This window comes from Hypanus sabinus, chromosome 19 (assembly GCF_030144855.1).
Source record: "Hypanus sabinus isolate sHypSab1 chromosome 19, sHypSab1.hap1, whole genome shotgun sequence".
Classification (NCBI taxonomy): domain Eukaryota; kingdom Metazoa; phylum Chordata; class Chondrichthyes; order Myliobatiformes; family Dasyatidae; genus Hypanus; species Hypanus sabinus.
Genome location: NC_082724.1, coordinates 65,210,020 through 65,226,474, shown reverse-complemented (window position 1 = coordinate 65,226,474; position 16,455 = coordinate 65,210,020). Strand labels below are relative to the sequence as shown.

The following is a 16,455-nucleotide window of genomic DNA, read 5'->3' as shown; positions in this document are numbered from 1 at the left end:
GCAAAAAGCAGTTGATTGGGCAATCAAGATTTGAATAGCTCAGACTCAGCAGAAAGCAGCTGATTGGACAATCGAAAATTGAAAAGCTCAAACAAATAAAAAGAGTAGCTCAAGCAGAGTGGCCAGCGAGTGAGTGGGCCAGTGAAGGAACGGACCCTTGAGGCTTTGGTACGAACAGGCAGAGGACGAGCTTGCTCCCAGTGAGGTAAGGCTGGGTAAGCTTCTTTAATTAATTGAATTAACTTAGGAGTTGGTAATGGAGGCAGTAGATAGGGAAGTCCAGTGCTCCGATTGTAGGATGTGGGAAATCAGCGACAGCACAATTGTCTCTGATGACTATACCTGCAAAAGGTGCATCCAGCTGCAGCTCCTGTCAAATTGAGTTAGGGAACTGGAGCTGGATGAACTTCGGATCATTCAGGAGACAGAGGCAGTAATAGATAAGAGTTTCAGGGAGACAGTCACCCCTAAAAGTCAGGAGACAGGTAACTGGATGACTGACAGGAGATGGAAGGGGAATAGACAGAAAGAGCAGAGCACCCCTGTGGCCGTTCCCATCAACAATAAGTACACTGTTGGTTGGGATGACCTACCAGGGACAAGTTGTAGTGGTCACGTCTCTGTCACCAAGATTGGACCCTCAGCTCAGAAGGGAAGGATGGAAAAGAGGAGGGCAGTAGTGATAGGGGATTCGAAAGTTAGGGGGACAGATAAGAGGTTCTGTGAGAGAGATCGAGAATCCTGGAAGGTCCGTTGCCTCCCTGGTGCCAGGTTTTGCAATATCTCAGATTGAGTTCTCGGTATTTCAGGAGAGAGAGTGAGCAGCCAGATGTCGTGGTCCACATGGGGAGTAGCATTACTGGTCAGGGATAGTATCATGCCTATAGAGAGGGAGGACGCTGCAGAGGGAGTGTCCACTGAGTCGGTCTGGGTGGAAGTCAGAAATAGGAAGGGATCAATCACTGTGCTGGGAGTAGTCTATAGGCCCCCAAATAGCCCTCGGGACACCGAGGAGCAGATAAGCAGGCAGATTTTAGAATGGTGCAGGAAATACAGGGTTGTAGTTATGGGTGATTTCAATTTCCCTCATACTGACTGGCACGTCCTGACTGCAAGGAGGATAGATGGGGCTGAATTTGTCAGGTGTGTTCAAGGAGGATTCCTGACACAGTATGTGGACTGGTCAATGAGAGGAGAGGCCATGCTGGATCTAGTTCTGTGTAATGAATCTGGTCAGGTGGCAGACCTCTTGGTGGGGGAGCATTTTGGTGAGAGTGACCACAACTCTCTTAGCTTCAACATAGCTATGGAAAAGGATAAAAGCAGACAAAATGGGAAAATGCTTAACTGGGGAAGGGCTTTTTTTCTTTTTACAATGTTTTTATTCAGAAGAAAAAACAAGATTTACAGTGCAACGCATAGATACATCTCAACATAAATTGTGTACATTCATATATTGTAATAAAATTGATCAAAATGTTATAGCATATCACATAAAGGTATACCACTCTGTAATCAAAAATTTAAAGATAGGTCATACATCATAAAAGAAATTTTTTAATACAAAAAAAGTCAACCCCCTACCAACTACCAAAGAAAAAAGCTGATGGATGATAATGGATAATTAGAAAAAAACCATATTTGCTTAAGAAGAGAAGATAGAAATATACATAAAAGTCTGTGCACTGTTAAACTTTATAAATTGGAAAAGTAATTTAGGAAAGGTCCCCAGATAACATAAAAAGATTGTTTCGAATTTAAGACTGAGCAGCGGATCTTCTCTAAATTTAAATAAGACATAATATCACGTAGCCAAACAAGGCAGTAGGGGGTTTGGATCAAATTGGACCCTAAAAAGTTGTGAGAAGGTATGGAATACTTCCTGCCAAAACTTTTCAATTTTAGGGCAAAACCAAAACATATGAATTAAAGAGGCATCAGCGGAGTTGCATTTACTACAAAGTGGAGAAACTTTTGGATAAAAACTGGACAGCTTCTGCTTAGAAATGTAAGCTCTATGAACCACTTTAAATTGTAGAAGAGAATGAAGGGCACAGAATTTTATTCCATCTTTCATCAGGAATCTTACAATTTAGTCATCCTCCCAAGCAGAGGGTAGTAGTGGAAGTATTCTGTCTGGAGGTTGGTGACCAGTGGACTGCCACAAGGATCTGTCCTGGGACCCCTGCTCTTTGTGATTTTTATAAATGACCTGAATAAAGAGGCGGAAGGATGGGTGAGTAAGGTTGCAGATGACACGAAGATTGGAGGAGTTGTGGATGGAGCTGTAGGTTGTTGAAGGCTACAAGAGGATATAAACAGGATGCAGGATTGGGCAGAAAAGTGGCAGATGGAGTTCATCTGGATAAGTGTGAGGTGATGCATTTTGGAAGGACAAACCAGGCGGCTGAGTACAGGGTTAATGGTCTGTTACTTAAGAGTGTGGATGAACAGAGGGACCTTGGGGTTCAAATCCATACATCCCTCAAGGTCGCTGCACAGGCTGATAGGATAGTTAAGAAGGCCTATGGGATGCTAGACTTCATTAATAGGGGGATTGAGTTCAAGAGTAGAGATGTCAAGTTGCAACTCTACAAATCTCTGGTGAGACCACACTTAAGAGTATTGTGTTCATTTCTGGTCACCTCATTATAGGAAGGATGTGGAAGCTATTGAGAGGGTGCAGAGGAGATTTGGAAAACAAGTCTTATGAGGGACAGTTAGCAGAACTGGGACTTTTCTCTTTGGAGCGTAGAAGGATGAGGGGACTTGATAGAGGTCTACAAGATTATGAGAGGCATAGATAGGGTGGATAGTCAGTACCTGTTTCCCAGGGCATGAACAGCAAACACCAGAGGGCATATGAACAAAGTTAAGGGAGGGAAGTTTAGGGGAGACATCAGGGGTAATTTTTTTTTAAAAAAACAGAGGGTTATGGGTGCCTGGAATGACATGCCAAGGATGGTGGTGGAGTTAAAACATTAGGGATATTTAAGAGCCTCTTGGACAGACACATGGAAGAAAGAAAGATAGAGGGTTATGGGGTAATGTGCGTTTAGAACTTTTTAAAGGAATATATGGGTCGGCACAACATCGAGGACTGAAGGGCCTGTACTATGCTATAGTATTCTAGTGTTATTTTGAATATGATGCAGCAGGGAGTTCAGAAGCCTAGTGGCTTGGGGAAACAAACTGTTTCTCATCCTGACAGTTCTTGCTTTATGCATCGGGGTCTCCTGAATAATGGTAGAAAGCCAAAGAGGATGCTGGATGGATGGGTGGGATCCCAGCATATGCTGCACTCCTAATAAATGTCCCTGATGGATGGCAAGGAGACCTGTTCTCACAGTCCTTTGTAGGGACTTCTGGTTTGATACCATACCAGATAGATACGACTTGTCAGGATGCTTTCAATGGCGTTCTTGTAAAATGCAGTTAAGATTTGGGGGGGGGGGGGGGGGCAGGAAGCCTCCCTTACCTTAATCTCTCAATCCTCTTAGGAAGCTGTTCAAGGAGGTGATATAAGGGACCAGGAGAAGTCATCCATGATGTGAACTCCCAGAACTTGATGCACTTAACTCTCGCTACGAAGGAGCCATGTATTCACAGAGGGGGATGGTTCATCTGCAACCTCCTGAAGTCCACAATAATTTCCTTTGTCTTCTCCACATTTAGGCTCAGGTTGTTGTTCTTGCACCAATCCACCAGCTACTCCACCTACTCCCTATACTCTGTCTTGTCATCGTTTTTGATTGGGCCAACCACTGTGTCATCTACAAATTTGATGACATGGTTTGAGACGGATCCTGCAACACAGTCATGCATCAGTGTGAACAGCACTGAGCTGAGTACACAGCGTTGGGGGAATGCCAGCGCTTAGTGTAATACAACAAGAGATGTTGCTGCCCATGTGTGGCCTTACCGCTAAGAAGTCCAGTATCCAATTGCAGAGGGAGGTGTTGAGACCCAGCAAGGATGGTTTCCATACAGTTTCTGGGGTATGATGGTGTTGAATGGCGAACTGAAGTCTTTAAACAGCCCTACGAGACAGCATTTTCCAGAACAGAAAGGAGGGCAGATGCCATTGCATCATCAGTGGATTGATTTGAGCCATAGCTGAAACAAAGGTTTTAATGAGCTCCATGACCAGCCACTCAAAGCATTTCATAATGGTTGATGTAAATGCCATAGGATGATAGTCATTTAGGCAGGTTACTGGAATGATGGCGGCTGTCTTGAAAACCAAGGGGACAATGGATTGTTCCAGAGAGATGTTGAATATGTCCTTCAGCACCTCTATCAGCTGGACTACTTAGTCTTTCAGAACCCGACCTGGTGTTATCAGGCCCTGCAGCTTTGTGTGGGTTGACTCTGGTCAGGGATTTTCTCACCTCAGCTTTAGCCAGACAGAGTGTCTGCTCCCTTGTGGGGGGGAGGGGGTGCCTTCCTCGCTAGCACTTTGTTCTACGCATCAAACCGGGTGTAGAAGATACTCAGCCTCTCAGGGAGTGATGCATCCTGGTCACTGATGCACAAAGTAGACTTGCAGTCTGCAGTCCTCTGAACTCTGTCACATGTGCCTCATCGTAACAGTGACTATAAATTTGAGCACAAAAATATATCTGCAGATGCTGTGGATCCACAACGCTGGAAGAACTCAGCAGGTCAGGCAGCATCCGTGAGAAAAGAGTAGCCAACGTTTCGGGCTGAGACCCTTCATCAGGAATGGGGGGGGGGGGGGGGGAAGAGAGGGCTGAAGCCCCGTAACAGAGATAGGGGAGGGGGTAGGGCCTAGGGGCGCCAGGTGGAAAACCAATCAGAGGAAAGATAAAGGTGGGAGGGGGAGGGGATAAGCATGAAAGAACTGTAGAGATAAAGAAGCAGAAAGTTGAAAGGGGAGAGAGGCAGAGAGGGACCTGGGATAGGGGAAGGGGGAGGGGGAGGGAATTACCGGAAATTGGAGAATTCAATGTTCATACCACCAGGCTGGAGGCTACCCAGACGGTAGATGAGGTGTTGCTCCTCCAACCTGAGTTTGGCCTCATCATGGCAGTAGAGGAGGCCATGTAGAGACATATCTGGATGGGAATGAGAGGCAGAGTTGAAGTGGGTGGCAACCTGGAGGTCCTGTCTATTGTGATGGAGCGGTCGACGAAGCGGTCTCCCAGTCTGCATCGGGTCTCGCCGATGTAGAGGAGGCCGCACCGTGAGCACTGGATGCGATCGACGACTCCAGCAAACTCACAGGTGAAGTGTTGCCTCACCTGGAAGGACTGATGAAGGGTCTTGGCCCGAAACGTTGGCTACTCTTTTCTCACGGATGCTGCCTGACCTGCTGAGGTCTTCCAGTGTTGTGTACGTACTATAAATCTGAGAATGCTCCCATTTTGCCTTTCTGATGGAGCAGGAAAGCACAGTTCTTGCTTCCCTAAGAGCTGTTGCATTCCCTGATCTAAAGGCAGCATCACAAACCTTCAGCCATGCACGGATCTCGGCAATAAGCCTTGGCTTCTGATTTGTCCTCACACAGATGTGTTTCGTGATGGTAACATCCTTAGTACACTTCTCTATGTAGCTGGTTACAGAATCTACATATTCCTCGATGTTAAATTGGTAGCAGCTTCCCTGAACATTCTCCAAGCAACACACACAAATTTCTGGTGGAACTCAGCAGGTCAGGCAGCCTCTATGGAAAAGAACATTCTCCAGCCTGCATTATCAAAACAGTCCTGCAGTGCAGAGATTGCATCAGGTTTTCACCACCTTTAGAACTGGCTTATCCTGTTTGATCACTGGTTTGTATGCTGGAATTAACATAACAGATAAGTGATCTGTAAATCCAATGTGGGAGTCGAAGGACTGCTCTATAGCCACCCAGTCTGTTAGTACAAACCAAGTCTAGTGCATTTTCACGCCGTAGCAAAATAAACACGCTGGTGGAATTGCGGCAGGACTGTCTTTGGGTTCACATAGTTGAAGTCGCATGCAAAAATGAAGATACTATTGGGGTGTTTGGTTTGAAAGTCACTGATGGCATTGTAGAGCTCAGGCAGTGCTTCACTGGCATTAGCTGGGGTGGAGGGGATATATACAACTACCAACACAATTGTAGTGAACTCACTCCGTATATATAACGGTCTGCACTTCACAAAAATGAACTCAATCACTGGTAAACAGTGGGATGTCACTGCTAAGGTGTCCATACACCAGTTCTTATTTATGAAAATACAGATACCGCCACCGCGGGTCTTGCCTGAGATTGCTGGATTCCTGTCAGCCCGAAACCCTCCAAAAACCCTGGCTGCATCTGGGATAGAATCATGAAGCCATCAGTCCATGAGAACAGGTGCGCAGATGTTTTTCTCTTGCTGGTTCAATCTCAGGCACAGGTAGTCCAGTTTATTTTCAAGTGAATGAATGTTTGCCAGTAAGAACAAAGGGAGAGTTGGCCTGAAGGGCTTTTGGCCTTAGTCGTTCCTGGATTCCAGTGTGTTTCCCCCTTTTTTGTTTCCTTGCACACCTCTTCCTATGGCATCGCTCATGGAGGTCTTCAGCAGGCAACGGCGTGCACAGTAAACCCAAGCCGCAGAGCTTCTCTGCAGTTCAACAGTTTACTAATGTGGTGGAATTGCTCAGCACAATATGTTTAATAGCCAACAGTGTTTTCTGATCATAATAAAGACGTACAGGACATGGATCAACTATTACACCTGGAGAAAGTGGTCACTGCATCAAAACATGTCGCCATCTTGGAATTGATATAGCAGGTTAACAGGCCCTTATGACCCAAATGAGCCTGCACCTCCCATTTACACACATCCAGCCAAATAATCCACTAACCTATGTGTTGTTAGAATATGGGAGGACACCCATGTGATCATGGGGAAAACATACAAACTCCTCACAGAAGTGGTGGAAATGAACCTAGTTACAGGCATAGTAGCATCACGCTTGCTGCTTTCTTAACATGGCATCCCAAGTTTAAGTTGTGCTTTCTTACAAAGTTGAGGCTTTTGCCATATCAAAAGAATAGAGACCATCATGCAACTATTTTGTCATGGAAGGTATTAGATCCAAATTCAACCCTGATTTTAATTAACATTTACAGACAATTCCACTAGGAATCACCATGGTGACCTTGAATTTAATGGAAAATATTTTTTCCTGGTTTACTCAGTGAACTGCCACTTGTTGCTCTCGTCATTGTTTTGACTAAAACAATGAATGCTTGAATGCTGCAACTCACATCTCAGCCAAATCAGTACAATAGTTTGTTTGCAATCTGATATTGGGAAGGTGTTAAAATAATTGATGTCTCCAACATTACTGCAATAAGTTTACAATCTTTAGCTGCAATCATACAATAATTTGCAAATTGGAAACCAAATTCAGTTCTGATTAAAACTTTATAGGAAGCTGTAAGCAGCCGATATTTGTTTACAGACAATTCTGGAAATATTGATTGGATATTTTAATTTATTCAAATTTCACATATCCATTAATATATAGATGCCAAAAGAGAAATATAAAGTAATGGGCTTTGCTCTTTCAACATCTGAATAAAGAACAATAATCTGCTCTTAATTTACAAAAAACCTTCACTTTTGTCTTTGATAACAATTTTCCACAATGCTCTCAGTTTACAGTGTATTGTTTATAATAACTCCTAAACAAATTCAACAATACATTTAAAGGCCCAGAATTTAAATATGAAATCAAGCACAATGATTGGTGCTTCATCTTTGGGACAAAACTTATAAGTGTAGCAGCTGAATGAATGGCAGTAAAAGCACATTTTAGCTGTGTTGAAATCATTCTTAATTTGGCAATAATTAGCAATCTCACTCAGAGGCCACCAGATGGCAGGCAGATATGAACACAAAGAAGTCATACTGAATGTTGTTGAGAGTGGACATCTGGGCAAGGCTTGATTGTCTGAACAAACTAAAAGCTCTTCCTGATTTTTTAAAGCAATGTGGGAAATTGCTGGATTGTTAAAAAAAAACAGCATCAGTATCACTCACAATATAGGGACAAAACAAAAATAGTGAAAAGCTAATGTTGCTTGGTTGAGCTATCAAGGATTAACAATGAAAGATGCAGCAACAGGAAGTCTCATCTTAAAGTTTTCTGCAGTTAGAACATAGGACAATACAGCACAGTACAGGCCATTTGGCCCACAATGTTGTGCCAATCCTTAAACCCAGGCTCCCAAAAAACCCTCCAACTTAAATTCATCCATATACCTGTCTAGTAGTCTCTTAAATTTCACTAGTGTATCTGCCTCCACCACTGATTCAGGCAGTGCACTCCACGCACCAACCACTCTGAGTAAAAAACCTTCCTCTAATATCCCCCTTCGACTTTCCTCCCCTTACCTTAAAGCCATGTCCTCTTGAATTGAGCAGCGGTGCCCTGGGGAAGAGGCGCTGGCTGTCCACTCTATCTGTTCCTCTTAATATCTTGTACACATCTATCATGTCTCCTCTCATCCTCCTCCTCTCCAGAGAGTAAAGCCCTAGCTCCCTTAATCTCTGATCATAATGCATACTCTCTAAACCTGGCAGCACCCTGGTAAATCTCCTCTGTACCTTTTCTAATGACCAGAACTGGACACAGTACTCAATGTGTGGCCTAACCAGAGTTTTATAGAGCTGCATCATTACCCAGCGACTCTTAAACTCTATCCCTCGACTTATGAAAGCTAACACTCTATAAGCTTTCTTAACTACCCTATCCACCTGTGAGGCAACTTTCAGGGATCTGTGGACATGTATCCCCAGATCCCTCTGCTCCTCCACACTCCCAAGTATCCTGTCATTTACTTTGTACTCTGCCTTGGAGTTTGTCCTTCTGAAGTGTACCACCTCACACTTCTCTGGGTTGAACTCCATCTGCCACTTCTCAGCCCACTTCTGCATCCTATCAATGTCTCTCTGCAAACTTTGACAATCCTCTACACTATCCACAACACCACCAACCTTTGTGTCATCTGCAAACTTGCCAACCCACCCATCTACCCCCACATCCAGGTCATTAATAAAAATCACTAAAAGTAAAGGTCCCAGAACTGATCCTTGTGGAACACCACTAGTCACAACCCTCCAATCTGAATGTACTCCATCCACCACGACCCTCTGCTTTCTGTAGGCAAGCCAGTTCTGAATCTACCTGGCCAAACTTCTCTGGATCCCATGCCTTCTGAATAAGCCTACCGTGTGGCTTAACTAAAATCTATGTAGGTCACATTTAAATGCCTTACTAAAATCCATGTAGATCACATCCACTGCACTACTCTCATCTATATGCCTGTTCACCTCCTGAAAGAACTCTATCAGGTTTCTTAGACACGATCTGCCCTTCACAAAGCCATGCTGACTGTCCCTGATCAGACCATGATTCTCTAAAAGTGATGGGCGGTGAGTGTGATGGACGGTGTGTGATGGACGGTGTGTGTGATGGATGGTGTGTGATGGGCGGTGTGTGTGATGGACGGTGTGTGATGGACGGTGTGTGTGATGGACGGTGTGTGTGATGGGCGGTGTGTGTGATGGGCGGTGTGTGTGATGGACGGTGTGTGTGATGGATGGTGTGTGATGGGACGGTTTGTGATGGGCGGTGTGTGTGATGGGCGGTGTGTGTGATGGACGGTGTGTGTGATGGACGGTGTGTGTGATGGACGGTGTGTGTGATGGATGGTGTGTGATGGGACGGTTTGTGATGGACGGTGTGTGTGATGGGCGGTGTGTGTGATTCTATCTCTAAGAATCTTTTCCCACCACAGACGTAAGGGTCAATGGTCTGTAATTACCCGGACTATCCCTACTACATTTTTTGAACAAGGGGACAACATTTGCCTCCCTCCAATCCTCTGGTACCATACCCGTGGACAACGAGGACATACAAGATCCTTATCAGAGGTTTAGCAATCTCTTCCCTCGCCTCGTGGAGCAGCCTGGGGAATATTCCGTCAGGACCTGGGGACTTACCCGTCCTAATGTATTTTAACAATTCCAATACCTCTTCTCCCTTAATATCAACATGTTCCAGAACATCAACCTCACTCATATTGTCCTCACCATCATCAAGTTCCCTCTCATTGGTGAATACAGAAGATAAGTATTCACTGAGGACCTTGCTCACTTCCACAGCCTCCATTCTTCATCTTCCTCACCGGGACAAATTTATCCCTAACATCCTGCAAGAGATCCCTAAACATCAACCACATGTTCATAGTACATTTCCCTGCAAAAACATCATCTCAATTCACACCCACAAGTTCTAGCCTTTTAGCCTCTGAATTTGCCCTTCCCCAATTAAAAATTTTCCTGTCCTCTCTGATTCTATCCTTTTCCATGATAATGTTAAAGGCCAGGAGCAGTGGTCACTGTCCCCCAGATGCTCACCCACAGACAGATCTGTGACCTGACCCGCTTTGTTACTTTATACTAGATCTAGTATGACATTCCCCTTAGTCGGCCTGTCAACATACTATGACAGGAATCCATCTGGATGCACTAAACAAACTCTGCCCTGTCTAAAACATTGGAACTAATCAGGTGCCAATCAATATTAGGGAAGTTTAAGTTGCCCATGATAACAACCCTGTTATTTTTGCACCTTTCCAAAATCTGCCTCCCAATCTGCTCCTTGGTATCTCTGCTGCTACCACGGGGCCTATAGAAAACTCCCAATACAGTAACTGTTCTCTTCCTGTTCCTGACTTCTACCCATACTGACTCAAAAGAGGATCCTGCTACATTACCCACCCTTTCTGTCGCTGTAATAGTATCTCTGAACAGTAATGCCACCCCTCCTCCCCCTTTCCCCCCTCTCTATCCCTCTTAAAGCACCGAAATCCAGGAATGTTGAGAATTCATTCTGCCTTGGTGCCAGCCAATTTTCTGTAATGGCCACTACATCATAATTCCAAGTACCCATCCAAGCTCTCAGTTTGTCACCTTTGTTCCTGATGCTTCGTGCATTGAAGTACATGCACTCTAGCCCTTCTACCTTACTAACTTCACACTCTTTATTCTGTTTCTCTTTCCTCAAAGCCTCTTCATATGTTAGATCTGGCTTTACTCCATGCACTATACTTTCAGCTCTCGCATGACCTTTATCCTCCTCCACCTCACTATCTGCTCTAACCCTCTGGTTCCCCTCCCCCTGCAAACCTAGTTTAAACCCCCCAGAGCAGCACTAGCAAACCTTCCTGCAAGGATGTTAGTCACCTTCCAGTTCAGGTGCAACCCCTCCCATCGGAACAGGTCCCACCTACCCTGGAACAAGGCCCAATTGTCCAGAAACATGAAGCCCTCCCTCCTGCACCAACTGCTTAGCCATGTATTTAGCTGCTTTAACTTCCTATTTCTGGCCTCACTAGCAAGTGGCACAGGTAGAAATCCTGAGATTGCAACCCTTGAGGTCCTGTCCTTCAACTTTGCACCTAACTCCCTAAATTCTCTTTGCAGGACCTCCTCCTTCTTCCTATCCACATCAGTGGTCCCTACATGGACCACAACATCTGGCTGCTCATCATCCCTCGAGAATACTGAGAACTCAATCCGAGATATCGCAGACCCCGGTACCAGGGAGGCAACAGATCATCCGGGATTCTCGATCTCTTCCACAGAACCTCTTATCTATCCCCCTAACTATCGAATCCCCTATCACTACTGCTCTCCTCTTTTCCCTCCTTCCCTTCTGAGCTGAGGGTCCAGTCTCAGTGCCACAGACGCAACCACTGCAACTTGTCCCTGGTAGGCTGTCCCCACCAACAGTATCCAAAACGGTATACTTATTATTGATGTGAACGGCTGTAGGGGTGCTCTGCTCATTCTGTCTATTCCCCTTCCCTCTCCTGACAGTCACCCAGCTACCTGTCTCCTGACTCTCAGGGGTGATTATCTCCCTGTAACTCCTGTTTATTTCTGCCTCTGCCTCCGAATGTTCCGAAGTTCATCCAGCTCTAGCTCCCTAACTTGGTTTGGCAGGAGCTACAGATGGATGCGCCTTTTACAGATGTAGTCATCAGGGACAATTGTGCTCACCCTGACTTTCCACATACAGCAAACGGAGCACTCGATTGCCCTAACTGCTGCCTCCATTACCTACTCCTAAGCTAATTAGATTAATTAAAAGAGCTTACCCCGGCCTTACCTGAATGGGAGCAAGCTCGTCCTCAGCCTCTGATCACCGAAGCCACTCAAGCCAAAGCCTTCCTACTCTGTCCCCCTCAACTCCCACTGCCTCATGGGCCGACTTCCATGCGCTTGTGTAGTTGTGCCCTGTTCAGACTGCCGAAGAAATGACTGACCCTTCTCAATCTGCTTGCTTTTTAAACTCTCCCACTGCCTCACGGGTCAACTTACACGCGCTTGCGCAGTCATGCCCCATTCAAACTGCCGAAGAAATGAACCTTTAATAAACCTTTATCCACATTATCTCAATATGGTGGTAGAGTCAGCCAGAGATGCTCTACCAGGTGGTTGGGCAAAGACATTACTATTTTATTTGCATTTTAGTGTGCTTCAATTCTACTTGAAAGCTACTGGGAGGAAAAAGCAGAGGGGATTGAAAGGATTAAAAGAAAAGCAGCTATACGAACCAAAGATCATGCTCTCCCAATACTTCCATTGTAATAAACAAGTCAATACAATCTTTCAATGCAACTGAGCTTCTCTTCTTCTGAGACTGGGACATACTTTCATGCTTGTCATATGCCTGGATAAAGAGAGAGAAAAAAAATCACATTTGACAAAGTGGTACCCAAGTACTTTTATCCGATTACTTCGCAAAAATGAAGATGAACAAGATCACAAAGACATCACAGTTTTAACAGTCACTTAATGCAACTATTCAATGACAGAATAGTTATGCCTAAAGACTGGGACTTTTCTCTGAACCTTCTCATGAACATGTAAATCCCGGATAAGAGACAACAACCATAATACAGATCACCATGTCAAAGCTATCGGAAATGTCAAAATAGTCACAATTGGGAAGGGTTAAAACTAATTTAGCAGGTGGATGGGAACCGGAGTGAAAGGGTTGAAGAAGGGGAATGATTCCAGGAATGAAAGGGTTACCGTATGAGTGATGTCTGTCAGCTCTTGGGCTGTGTTCCCTTGTGCTCAGGAGAATGAGGGGGAATCTCGCAGAAACATTCTGAATGTTAAAAGGCCTGAACAGATTAGATATGGCAAACTCCCATGATAGGGGATTCTAGGATCAAGAGGGCATGACTTCAGGATTGAAGAACATCCATTTAGAACTGAGATACGGTGAAATTACTCCAGTCAGAGGGTGGTAAATCTGGGGAGTTTGTTGCCACGAGCAGCTGTGGAGGCCAAGTTATTGGGTGTATTTAAGGCAGAGATAGATAGGTTCTTGATTAGCCAGGGCATCAAAGGGAATGGGGTGAAGGCAAGGGAGTGGGGATGACTGGAAGAATTGGATCAGCCCATGATTGAATAGCGAAGCAGACTTGATGGGCCAAATGGCCTACCTTTGTTCCTATATTTTATGGTCTTATGGTAATTTAGGGACCCAAATTTAATGATTTTTATGGTCAGCATTAAAATAGACTCATTTGTGCCTTTTTGTAAGAATTAATTTTCTGGACCACTTGATTTTCGATAAACACCTCTTTATAAAATATTTTTGATCTCTTCAGGTCTTAAAATATTAATTAGGAGTCAACTGAAGCAGGTTAATCAACCTGCCAGCTCTGCATGTTGACTAAAATAAAAAGCCATTAAAAATGAATAGTTACAGCCAAATAATGAATGTCCTGTGAATACTGATTCAGTGACAAAGCTCAATTTAGCAAAACTTCAAGAAACATTTCAAAGGTAACCAAATTCAGAACTGCAAGAAATAATTTATTCATGTATTTCTTTCACACAATGAATATTCTTAAAACAAAAATACGGGGAAGGCATGAGATTGGGGCTGAGAAGAATGGACCAGCACGATGAAATGGCAGAGCAGATTTGATGGGCCGAGTAACCTAATTCTACTCCTACATCCTATGGTCTAAAAATAGAGATAAAGCAGTTTTACATGAGATAGTTCTGGCACACAAATAGACTTATGCCGGTTATAGTTGGCTGCTTTCATATTCTATGACTGTACTAGTTGTGATGTTATATTGAAAGGCCTAGACAGAATGGATGTTTCTATTAGTAGGAGAGTCTAAGGACCAGAATAGGTCATCTCTTTAAAACAAAGATGAGGAGGAATTTCTTTAACCAGATGGTGAACCACTGAAATTCATTACTACAGATGGTTGTGGAGGGCAAGTCACTGGGTATGTTTAAAGTGGAAGTTGCTAGGTTCTTGATAAGTAAGGGCGTCAAAAGTTATGGGGAGAAGGCAGAAGAATGGAGTTGATAATAAATCAGCCTTAATGGAAAGGAGCAGAATTGATGGGTCGAATGGCCTAATTCTACTCCTGTGCTTCATGATTTTACAATCAAAATTGGTGATGATATTTGCTTCATAGTGCAGTCTTCCATTTATTTCATTGACACAAAATTAGCTCCATTTTAAAAAAAATCAAAACTACTGCTTCACTCTTAATAGCCTACTTACTAAGTTATTTATCATGTTTTTGGTCTCTCCTGAGCTATCTGTTTACTTGCTGGGCTCCTCCTCACTCAGAGAAAAAGACATTCAGTTTTTTGTAATGGTGCTCTCAATTTACCATAGTTACCTCAGCTTCTTGATCATCATAGTACAGCTTTTTAACTTCAGGATCCCAGTCAAGAGCAACCGTAGAATGTGCTGGGGAAAAAAGTAATTACAAATTTAGATAAGTCACACTAAGCGGCTTAAATTTAATTGCTGACTTTTTGAGTTAATTTGGTAAGATTATATATAGTATCGTGCAAAAGCCTTAGGCACATGTAAAAAAAAATTCTGTAAAACAAAGATGCTTTCAAAAATAATGAAACAAAAATTCACTAAAAATAAAAATATCTATTATAAAGAGCAGTAAATTAAAAACTAAATCAAATCAATACTTGGTGTGACCACCTTTGCCTTTAAAACTGCATCAATTTTCTCTGGTACACTGTCGTGCAGTTTTAAAAGAAAATTGGCTGGTAGTTTGTTCCAAGCATCTTGGAGAACTTGCCACAGGTTGCTGCTATCTTTGGTTATCTCATTTGCTTCTGTCTCTCCAGGTAATCCCAGACAGCCTTGATGATGTAGTGATCATCTGTTGTAGAACTTCTTGTTTGCCAATTCCCTGAAGATAGTCCTTTATGACCATGGCCATGTAATTGGGGTTATTGTCCTGCTGCTGAATTAGTTGGATCGATTGGATAGCTGATAGATGAAAACCTGCTTGTACTTCTCAGCAATGTACTTCTCCATTAATTCTGACCAGATCACCAACTCATTTGCAGAAATGCAGCCCCAAACTTGCAGGGAACCTCTGATATGATTCACTGTTAACTGCACTCATCCAAGTAGTGCTCTCTAGGTCTCCTACGGACAAATTGCCTCCTGTTTGAGCCAAAAACGTTCCATTTTAACTTGTCAGTCCAGAGCACTTCCTGCCATTGTTCAGCAGCCCAGTCCTTGTGTTTTTGTGCATAGGTGAGTCACCTAGCTTTGTTTCCACTTCAGAGGAACAGCTTTTTGGCACCAACTCTTCCATGAAGGCCACTTCTGACAAGACATCTCCGGCCTGTAGCTTTCTGAAAGTTCAGAGTTGATAGCAGGGCTGGATATCTTCCTGATTTACAAGGGATGTCAATGTGATGTATCCCTCTTCTGCTGTGCTCGTTTCCATGCTCAACCATTGTGCTTCTGGTCCTCAACCTTGACCGTTTGTGTATCTTCAGAAGAGCTTGGACAGCATATCTTGAAACTCATATCTGCTGCAAAATTTCTGCTTGTGAGAGCTTGCTGATGCATGATTGCCACCTTGTGTCTTGTCATGGTGTAAGAATTGATGATTTTAAGGTTAAACTGTCAGATCTGTCACAACCTCACCGTTTAGTTTGGTTGTCCTTCATGAAGTTTCATTCCTTCTGCACCCACTTCTGCTTCAGTTAATCAGTTCAGGTGTTTCAACTAATTATGTCATTGGATCATTAGCACCTGTTTGATATCTTTGCTTAATCATACACTGGGCTGTATACCTACAAAGTAATAAGTTTTTATTTGAAAAATGGTCTATTACTTAATATATTACTTTTTTAACAAAACACAAACATTTCTCTGACATTTAAATTTTTTGAAAATGGATGTTCAGAAATCTAGAATTTGCTCTTTTCTACTGACATACCATAGAAGACAAAAATAAATATCTAAAACAAAATTTATATTAAAAGTTTAGGGTGCTTAAGACTTTTGCAGAAACTGCAGAAAAATAAATTTGACATTCTACAATGCTTGTAACATGTCCAGCAGATTACAATCAGTTGGCGCAGCTCCAGG

The 16,455-nt window shown here is 43.5% G+C and overlaps 1 protein-coding gene across 3 annotated transcripts in view; it reads right to left on the bottom strand.

Annotated features, from left to right (window-relative positions):
- Positions 1 to 16,455, bottom strand: part of usp4 (ubiquitin specific peptidase 4 (proto-oncogene)) — a 112,369-nt gene that overhangs the window by 6,349 nt on the left and 89,565 nt on the right. For all 3 annotated transcript variants that reach the window (XM_059944558.1, XM_059944560.1, XM_059944561.1), the window contains 2 exons: positions 14,720 to 14,790; positions 12,611 to 12,726 (listed from right to left, as the gene is read on the bottom strand). In XM_059944558.1, coding sequence (XP_059800541.1) covers positions 12,611 to 12,726; positions 14,720 to 14,790 — 187 coding nt within the window. The remainder of the gene's footprint in view (positions 1 to 12,610; positions 12,727 to 14,719; positions 14,791 to 16,455) is intronic.